This window comes from Microcebus murinus, chromosome 10 (assembly GCF_040939455.1).
Source record: "Microcebus murinus isolate Inina chromosome 10, M.murinus_Inina_mat1.0, whole genome shotgun sequence".
In the NCBI taxonomy this organism is placed as follows: Eukaryota; Metazoa; Chordata; class Mammalia; order Primates; family Cheirogaleidae; genus Microcebus; species Microcebus murinus.
In genome coordinates this window covers 94924547-94934644 of record NC_134113.1, presented here as the reverse complement: position 1 = coordinate 94934644, position 10098 = coordinate 94924547, and the positions used below count along the sequence as shown (strand labels likewise).

Sequence of the window (10098 nt, the reverse complement as noted above, 5' to 3'; positions counted from 1 at the left end):
TGTTTGCCGTTCGCCTCTTCCCACTAAAATATCAGCCCTAGGAGGGCAATAACTTTGAATTGTTTGTTGCTGTATCCTCAGGTCCTGGCATTTAGTAAGCGGTCAGTAAACGTTTGTTGCATAAGTGAACTACAGTTGATTATGAACACCTAATATGAACTCTTTCAGGAAGCCTTCCCTGATTGTTCCAACCTAAAATGGTCCCTTTGTCTGAATGCCCACAGCATTTAATCTGTATCTTTTATCGGTATTTTAACTATTTAATACATGTGATTCTGCAGCAAGATTGTCAGCTCTTCAGGGAAGAAACTACACATGTTATTAATACTTTGCTGAATACATAGTAGATGCTGAATAAATATGTATTGTTTTAGTAAATGAATGCTGTCACAAGCAAGCAACAAGCCTGCACCCTGACCTGGCCACAATCCCTCTGGGCTCAGCTCTGTTTTGGCTAGAGCAGAATTGAGGTCCCTCCTATTAACAGTAATAGCCTCTTGCTGAGAAAACAAAATAACCCTAACAAATAATTATAATGCCCATTTTATAGATAAGGAAAGTAAGACTCAGCAGGTTTAAGTGATGTTTTTCCCCAAGGTCCCAGAGTTCCAGCAAGGAAGTGACAAAGGACACTTTTAAACATTTAAATATTTATGTTTAAATATAATGTTTAAATAGATGATGTATATCTTTGTTTGTAATTGTAGTTTGTATCTTTTCAAAAGACACTTTTGAAAAAAGTGTCTTTTGAAAAGATACCCTTTATCACATTGTTGGACTCCCCACTCAGTCTGTGTTGACTGAGTAGCAAGAGTTGGCAGGGTAAGGGTCTTAAGGGCTCAGGTGAGACCAGACCTATTGCTGCATGGGTTAGAGATTACTGTTTCCAGAAACCTAAGTTTGGGGGCTGGTATGGAAAACTTTGAGCCAAAAAGTAGTAATCACTCTAAGTCCTATTTCTCCTGTTCTTTCCTATTTACACTAAATATCCACTTCTCAGGCCTCAGTGTCTCCAAGTGTCAGCCCTATTGCTGCCCTTGCTGTAAGAAGTAAGTTTTAAGTGCTTTGAACTCTTTAGAGAAAAGGTTTTAGAGCAATAAATGTGGGGCGTAGGGGGAGGAGGGCTGTTAATTTTAGCTTGGGGTTCTCCAGCTGGCATACTGTTTCCATCTTGAATCACTTCCACACCCTGAGCTCTGCCTGGGAGATCCCTCCTCCTGGGGGCTTCCCCATTCCCTGGTTTGGTCTGAGCCACAATGGTAAACATTCCAGAAAAACGCTAAGAGAAGCCTAGCTGAGTCATTTGATGCACAGCCCAGGAGGCAAAGAAAGCATGATGATGGGAGATGGTGGTTCCAGTGGTGCCTGTGATGTGTGGCCTCCAAGAACCTTCCAATTTCCAAAAGGGCAGTATGGCTATTGTTTTGTTCTTGGTTAGTGACTCTGCTGTAGCCTTCTGAGGACCTCCCAAGGTCTCATGGTCTTTGTTTCAACTACAGGAGAGAGAAAAGTTAGGGTCTGTTCCCAAGGCCTCATGACTCTTCATGGTTAGCATGACAACCATGGTTTAGTTTGGGATCATTCCTTTAGGACAATTCAGAAGACTAGGACAGTCTCCTTTCTCTTCCATCTTTCCCTGCCATCTGACTTGCCAGGGGGGAAGGAGGGCATTTAGAGAGAGAGAACGGGTGAGAATTTCCAGTGTTTTGCTGGTGTATTTTAATTTATTTAAATTTAGAGAAACAGCGATCTAATCAGGCAATAATTAATTCCCTCTTCATTAGGGACCTTCATGTGTGCCTTTTGCATATGGATGAGTCACAGGTCACACTGTCCCTCTGAAGAGAAATCCTTGCTGAAGGTGAGGGCCCATTGTGCTCCCCAGCACTGAGCTCCTGCCCCTTCTGTGCCAGAGCATCTTTCTCCCCACCCTCACCTGACAAGGACTAGAGTCCTGCAGGGAAAGAAAGGAAAGGTTAATGAAGCTTCCTCTCCCTCCCTCCTCACTGCCCCCAGTGCATCCATCAGCCCCTCCTCCTGTACCCACCCTCAGGTCTCCCAGCCCCCTCTCCCATCAGCTGGTCAGCTGCCTGCTGGGATCTCTTCATGCCCCAGTGGGTTGACTCCTCAGAGTTCCCCTCGCATCTCTGCTTTAAGTTGCTTCATCAATCCTTGGCCCCACTCTGCTGCTTTCCTCTGTAGCAGTCTGTCCTTTTCTTAGGGAGTCTGATGCCCTGAACGCACACACTGCTGCCTGAGAAATACACTGCCTCCTCCTGACACTCACCATTATGTGCTGCATGGGCTCTGCTCCACTTCCCTCAGCTCACAGTAAAGCTCCCCAACACCTATAAGTACATACCTACTGACACATAGATGTTCCTAGTCCTCGCTGCAAAGGTAAACACATGGAGGGATACACAGTCCAGGGCAGCCCAGGCCACCCTCTTGCATACTATGCCAGCCTCACATCCTCCCTGAGGCTACCCCATTTCCAGGGAGCAAGTGGGGCGCAGATTGAGGTGGGGGAGACGGGACCTGGCTGGTTGCTGTGGCAACAGAGCCTAGCAACAGCGGAGATGCTGATGTGTAGGCTTTCACAGGGCTGTCACAGGAGCCAAACCTAGAATTGGGGACTCAGAGGTGACTGATCCCAGCTGGGCAGCCTGCATTCCCTCCCCTAAACACACCCCTGGATTCCACCCCCACAGCCCTGCAATGCCTCTCTTAGAGAGGGCAGACTGGGGAAAGCTAATGAGTTAACCACAGGACTTCTAGTGCTGCAAAGCTTTTGGGGGGCAGCTGTAGGTGGGGGCAGGTTAGGGAGCAAGGCTGAAAATAAACCAAGCAGGGCAGCCTCTTTCCTGGGGCTCCTTCTCATCTCTTTTCCATTGCTCCATTTTTCTCATTCCTTTCTCCCTTCACCCTCCATCTACCTTATCAGCTCTCTTTTTCCGTTTCCTGCTTGCTCCATTGCCTGTCCTACTACGTGATTTTCACTTTTCTTCTGTCTCCTTTCTCACGGTCTCTCAGGGACAAGTGAGCCCTGGTTCCAGTTCCAGTCTCTCTCTTGCACAAGCTGCTCCCTTCAGTTTCTCTTCCTCTTCCCACCCTTCCATTTTGTACCAAGTCAAAGCCCTGGTCAGTCCCCAGCTCCAGATCAGGGCAGGCCAGGCGACATCTGGTCTGGAGGGCTTCCCCACTTCATCCTTCTTTTCCTCCCTGCTGGCTGCCCATCCTCTCCCCCTCTCCTCTCTACAGGGGTCACAAGGCAGAACCAAGGACTCAAGTATCTTGCAAAGGCTTTATTTGAAAATTTTGAAACTTACATCCCACAAGAATTCAAGATTATCACCACAAGAAGAAGAAAGAGATAATACAAAAATATATATCACAGCATAGGAGCCAGGTAAGAGGGGAAGAAGGAAGGTGGAGAAACTGGTGAGAAGTAGGGGAAACCTGAGGAGCAGGAAAGGGCAGGAGGCAAAAGGAGGGAGAGGAGAGGAGGAAGGAGGGAGGCAGGGAGGGACATGAGGGAGCCCAGGAAGGGAACAGGTAGATTTGGAGGCAGAGTTCCCAATGGCCTTGAACCAGCTGGCTCCAGTCCCTAGCAGCCTAGGTGGAGTTAGGGAGGCCTTAAGGGAGGCTTGGAAGTGGAGGACTGGCTCAGGGGCTCTGAATGCCAGAGTGACACACACAGACAGTAGGACAGACAAAACAAAGGGGACTTAGGAAGAAGGAAAGGATAAGTGGGAGTCCCTTTCTCATTTAGTGCAGCAGGCGACTCCCCAAAACCCATCTCTCAGACAGCAGGGTTTAACAGTGGGGTTGGGGAGAAGTTTGGGGCCTCACCATCCCTGTTCCCATGGAGGAGCCCTCAGGGTGATGCCAGCGCCCTTGGAGTGGGATGGGGGAGACAGGGAGATGTGACGTGGAATGGGATGGGGCCGTGACAGACGAGGGCATGAAGAGCCCCCAGCTCACCTCCCACCCACCTCGGGGGCAGCATGCAGGGGCCATGGAAACTAGACCAGTGGGTGTTCATGAGGGAGTGTGAGCACACCACACAACACCACGACATTGGGCCAGGAAATGCAGGTGAGAGGTGAAGTGCGGGAGGAACACTGACCACTGAGTGAGTGAGCTGAGCACAGAATGGGGAAGGGAGGGCGAAACATGACACAAGAGGGACATGGTGAGAGAGCCACTGAGCAGAGAGATGTGGAGGTGGGGAGGGCGCAGACCGGCCGTCCTGGAGCATGAGTGTGTGCAATGGCCTGTGAGGATGGAGGTGAGTGTGCAAGGCTTTCATGTGAGTGTGCAAGGGTGGGGCTGGGGGACTGAAGTCACAAATATGTGAGGCCCCCACCTACAGGAGGGCAAGCAGGTAGGATTGCCTGTGGGGCCAGTGAGTGTTCCAGGGTGGTGTGCAAGGGCAGGGGCCAGAAGCACCCTCGCCCGGCTCCCCACAGCTGCCCCACCCTCAGCGGGATGGGGGCTATGCCAGCCCCTTGGCCTCCTGCTTGGCAGCACCCCAACAGTGGGGGGCGTCACAGATTCACCAGGGGAATCCTGAGAGGAAGAGGGAAAGGGCACAGTCAGGAACCAAGGGGCAGGCTAGAATCCAGGGGGAAGTCCAAGACAAAGAGGGGATGGAAGTTAGGAGGGCAAAGCTGGTGTTTAAAGGGCAGCAGAGAATAGGACGGAGATCCTGAGAGAGTGGGAGAAGGAAGGAACTCCCAGAAGAGCTGGTCCAGCCCTCTTGGGAGGGCCTGGGACCAGGCTGAGAAGGAGAGCTGGGGGCTATGGGATGGCCGAGCTGTCCTCCTCACCACCCACCCAGGGAGCACCCACCCAGGGAGCACCCACCCCAGCTCTGGGGACCTGTTGCCTTCCCTCCTCATCCTCCCATCCCATTGTCCCTGCCCTCACCGGTTCAACTGGAAGGCTGGAGCCCCCTTGGGCTGGGGCATCCCAGGCCGGGGTCCCCCTCGGGGCTCCTCATGGTCAGGGGTTGGGGTAGGCGAGTCCCCGAAGGCCCCCAGCACAGTGACTCCGGCCGGGGACAGGTCTGTCAGTGGCTGCTGGCTCTCCTCCTGCCTCAGGGCACCTTGCTGACCCGAGGGCCTGCGCCGCTTCTGGCTGCGGTCCCAGCTGGGGCAGCAGAAGGAAAGAGGTTCTCTCACACATTCAAGTAGCCCCCCCTTCTGGCATGTGGTGCTGGTCACCCCCAGGGTCCCCCAACATCCTACAGCAGAGAGACTAGCCACTAACATTCCCTATACTAAATCTCCTGGGGCTATGTGCCCATAACACCGCTTCCCCTGCCCCTGGGGGGTTGGAGAATCTAACCCATCCTCCCAAGCTGATCCAGATGCACAGAATTAGTGCCTGCTCCCCACCAACACATATAGTGCCCCCAAATCACCCCTCCCCCATGCATGCTCAGAAAAGCCATTTCTCTCCTCAGCAGGCACCTGCCAGGTTTAGTTTTAGTTCAAAGTCAGCTAATGACCTGGACACCTGAGTCTAATGATTCTCTCAGTTATGTGTGAAGGACTGAGTGATCCATTATTAAATGTGTGCAAAGAAAGCTCCAGATTTTTCTCCCTTCCCTGCAGGCAGCTTTAAGAAGGGGCCCTGCAGACCGGGTCAGTTTTCTGTCTTGGAGGAAATGGGGACAAGGGATGCACGCCTGCCAAAGCCGCCAGTGCACATAATTCTCCTTTCCTCCCATTATCCTTACATTTCCCTGCGAGAAGGAATCTGCCCGATTTCTCACTGTCTTCCCCCACTCAAATCCCTACTATCTTTTCCAACATCTTATCTTCATCCACTATGTCCTGCCCTCGCCCCCGCCCCAACTCCGCCCTGCTTCCAGCCTCCCCTGCCAATGTTCAGCCCCCAGCCCCCAGTATCCTCCTCCCCTTAGCTTACCAGAACTTGAAGATGATGCCAGTGGCCACGAGAACAATGATGATGGAGATAGTAATTGTAACGTAGAGTTGGGGGTCCACACCTGATTGGGGTGGGGAGAAAGTTTTAGGGAGGCCTGAGGCAGTAGGAGCCAGTACAGGGACAGGAAGAGGAGCTTTGCCACGTGAAGCCACAGTGCCCAACTCTTTATGCTTCTCTGGAGCCTCCCTCTTCTCATCACCAGCGTCCCCCAAATTGTCAGCTCTTTTCCTCCACTCTCCCAAATGTGTTTCACCAAATCTTATATGTACATATGATGAGCACGAGGCTCCAAGATCAGAGAGAACCTATCTCTTTACATAGAAACTTCACAGTGGAGATGTCCTCCTCTCTGACCTGGCCCAGCCCCAAACCACTGGCCCGGTCCCTCCGTCAGCACTCCTTGGGCCAACACGTCACCCTGGTAGTCCCTTTCATCCATGGTGTTCTGCCTGAGAGTATTCTGCCTGAATGATCTCACTCTGTTTTAAGGTCCAGCTCAAATGTCAATTCTTTCAAAGCATCCTGATCCCTAGGCAGAAGTAGTCTCTCACTTCTCACTTTTCCTAAAAACATGCTGTACATGCAGAGCATTTATTCCACTGACTCATCCCCAAGCGTTTACACATCTGTCTTCTCCAGCAGACCTGAACTCCTCAAGGGCTCAGACAGTGTCTCCATCTCTGTGTCCTGTGCCAGCACAGTGCCCGGCACATTTGTTGAAGGAGCTAACAGACGAGGCCTCTAGTTCTGCCCCTGGAGTCTTCACCCAGCCTCCCCATCCTCATATCCCTACCAGCTCCTCCCACTCACCTTCCCCTCGGCCCCCGAACAGGAATGGCCGCAGGGTGGCAGGTGCTTCTCCGAGGATGAGGCCATCTCCATCACCCCGAATAGAGTCTGAGTTGGGGTGTGGGGTAGCGAGTCCATGGGGGGCTGCGAAGCCATAGTCCAGAAATCCAGGATTGGCAGAGTTAGGGTCCCCCCCATCCTCTCGAGACACCGTGGGGCCCCACACAATAGCCCAGGGGTACTGCGAGGAGGGTGGGCCCTCCTCAAAGCCTGATGGGGTGGCAGGGGGTGCAGTGCCTGGCAGGACTTGCCGACGAGATCTGGGGACCCGAGGGGATCGGCTTGGTGGAGGTGCCCGCTCCCACACGCACACGTGACGTGGGGCTGAGGGGCCTCCCCGGGCACAGGGGGGGCGGGCTGGGGCTGGTGGGGTTCGAGGGGAGGAGGAGGAGCCCTGAGCCAGCGGTGGGAGGGGCAGCAACAGGAGTGGCCAGAGAGGGAGGAGGTGGGACAGCAGCAGAGCAGGCCTGCAAGAAGGGAAAGAAAGTGGGTGAGACACAGGCCCATGGGGGGAGGGTGGGCTCACAAATCCTGGCTGCCTCCCTCCAGGATTCTCAGTGAAAGCCCTCAGGAAGGCAGGCCCTAGATGGGCCTAGGAAGGAATGGCCATGACCCCCCCAGGAAAGTGGTCTCCAAGCTCCCTCTGCTGGGCCAAACTTACCACATCCTTGACTCCTCGTCAGAAGTCTTCCTTAGCTGTGACCCAGATTTTCAGCCTTTACTGGGGGGGAAATGGGTGTTGTCACATCCCAACCCTGCCCTGTGTACTTCCCTGGCTCACTCATCCACCAACTCTACCCCATCTCCCCTCCTAGCCTGCCCAGCTGCCAGCCATGCATGCACCACCCAGGATCCACTGCTTCTTAGCATCTTTCTCAGGAAAAACTCCCCAAGTGGTTTCCTGACCAGCCCCCAGCCTCATCTTCAACTTCACAGTCCGGTTACTGGTTACCTCCCCACCATAGGGGCAACTCTGGCTTCTCTGGCTTCCTTCCTTCTCACTTCCTCTACCACAGCTCCAGGCTTTTCATGGATCTTAATTTAGAGCCAAGAACCTTGTGATTCCTTGAGCACCTACTGCTAGGGAGGGATATGAAGGTAGGGGGAGGGAAAGGGAAGTCAATCTGAGTGTGTGTGTCTGTGCGCAGGGGACCCCACTTGCAGCGCCAGGCCTTTCTCTCCGGATTGGCCTCAGGAGCCTGCATCTTCAGGAGAAAAGGAGGAAGAGATGAAAGGACAGAAAGATAGAGACAGAGAGAGGTGGGTGGGAGAAAAACTACAGAATATAATTTCTGCTCTTAATGTTTAATCATCCACATGCATAGGTGCCCTCTGAAGGGAGGTGGAGTTGAGAAGAAGCCACCCCCTCAAATGTAGCTCTCCTGGGTAAAGAATGCTGGGAGAATCTGGATGGCTGGTTTTGAAAGAGGAAGGGTATGTTCTCAGAGCTGAGGGTGGTGGAGCCAGGGGGCCAGGCTTCCCAGAGGGCATGAGGAGATAACACACTGTGTCCTCTGGAATCAGGGTCTAACCCCGTACATTGAATACTGCCAAAGTATCCCAGGGGCATAAGCTGAGGAAGTCAGGGGAAGGGAATGGGGAAGTGGGCAGCAGGGAGAAATGGGAAGGGCCTGAAGGGCTGGGAGAGGGCAGGTTGGTTCAGAAGGAGGAGGAGGATGGTGAATAGGCAGTTGCCTGGAGCGCAGGGTGGGGAGAGCAGGCAGCTCAGGAAAAGAATGGCCCAGGAAGAGAGGAGAGGGGGGCACAGAAGGCCGCTGAAGAGGGAAAAGATAAAAGAAGAGGTCAAGGGAAAAGATAAGAGAAGAGGTCGGGGAGGAGAACTGAGAGGCTGAAGGGGTCACAGGTGCAGGGGGAGAAGAGCAGGAGCAGGAGAAGAAAAGAGAGGTCCAGGCAGGACGGCCAAAGAAGTGTAGAGTGGAAGGGGAAGGAAGAAAAGGGGATGACGAGCAGGGATGGGGAGAAAGGAGATGAGAAAGGAGAGAACATAATACCGAATACAAAATGAGAAGAGACAGGGGCTGGGGGCCAGAGAGCGGGGAAGGCAAAGATGGAGGAGTTGGAAATTCTTTCTCGAAATGTAAAGGGCTGTGGAGCTATAGAAAGAGATGGGGATGGGGGCCTGGTGGGAAGAGGGGAGGGAGGGAGGGAGGAGAGTTAGAGCGAACCAGTGAACCGGAGAAGGGCTTCCAGGGACGTCTGTGACCAGCTGACTCCAGGACTCACTTGCCACTCAGCCCAGCGTATCCCCTCACCTACGACCAGCGTCAACTCCAGCCCCTGGACCGCGCACCCTTTACCACCCCCTCCAGGAAGCCCGCAGTCCCCAGGCTGGTGCGCCACCCCCACCCTCTCCCTGCTCCTCACCGACCTGTTGTGCGCAGGAGACGAGCTGGGGGTGGGGCGGGAGCCTTGGCGTGGGGGAACCGGGCCCTACCGTCAGGGTCGCCCCAATCCCACCCATCCCACAGGCCCGCGCTCCCTGGCCGTAGCGGGGGGAAGCCAGGGAAAGGAGGTCGGCAAAGGGACTCCGAGGGAGGGAGCGCCGAGAGCGGAAAGGGGACCCGAGGCAGGAGGATGCTCGCACCGCCCGCTGAGCCGAGGCGGGATGGAGGCAGCCGCGGAGACGGAGACCGCTGCACCGGGAGGCAGGCTGGAGTCGGGACGCGGACGGATGGAGAGCTCGCCGGGGAAGGAGTGCTTGGGGGCTGCAGCCCTGCGAGGGGCCGCTCCGGGAGGGGCGGCAGGCGAAGGGCGCGGAGTCGGGAAGGGCAGGGCCAGGCTCCCTTTGGGTGGGGGCGTGGGGGGGTCCCTCTCTCACCTGCATGCCTGGCGCCGCGGCGCGAAGACTGCGGGCGCTCAAGGCTGCGCGGGACTTGGGGGTCGCGGAAGCGGGCAGGGTGCGGGGCATGGTCGGCAGGTTTGGCCGGCAGCAGGGCGCTGGAGCCGGTGGGGGGCGGGCGCCCGGGGCGCGGGGCGGCGGCGGCGGCGGCGGCGGGAGATGCTCTCGCCTCGGCTCGGCTCGGCTGGGCTCGGCGCGGCGGCTGGGACCGCTCGGTCTCCGCCTCCCCCCTCCCGCCTGTAGGCCACGCACGGTTTAACCCTCTTGCTACCACGCTGCAGGAGTCGCGCCCAGCTCTGTCCCAGGTGCAGGGCTGGAGAGGGTAGCGAGGGGAGAGCGACCGCCCGGATTCCCGGGTTCTGGCGGCGAGCTTCCCCACCCCCTTCACCCCAGCTCCGGGGATACCCGTGGCCGCCCCAGTCAGTTTCTGA

The 10098-nt window shown here is 55.3% G+C and overlaps 1 protein-coding gene across 1 annotated transcript; it reads right to left on the bottom strand.

Moving 5' to 3' along the window:
- Positions 1-3443: 3443 nt before the first annotated feature.
- PIANP (PILR alpha associated neural protein) lies at positions 3444-9859 on the bottom strand. The gene is made up of 6 exons (XM_012760496.2): positions 9647-9859; positions 7469-7528; positions 6769-7274; positions 5938-6019; positions 4933-5154; positions 3444-4572 (listed from the first exon to the last, which is right to left on the bottom strand). Exons 2-6 carry the CDS (start codon positions 7471-7473, stop codon positions 4551-4553), a joined length of 837 nt encoding a protein of 278 aa, XP_012615950.1. The 5' UTR covers positions 7474-7528; positions 9647-9859; the 3' UTR covers positions 3444-4550.
- Positions 9860-10098: the final 239 nt, after the last annotated feature.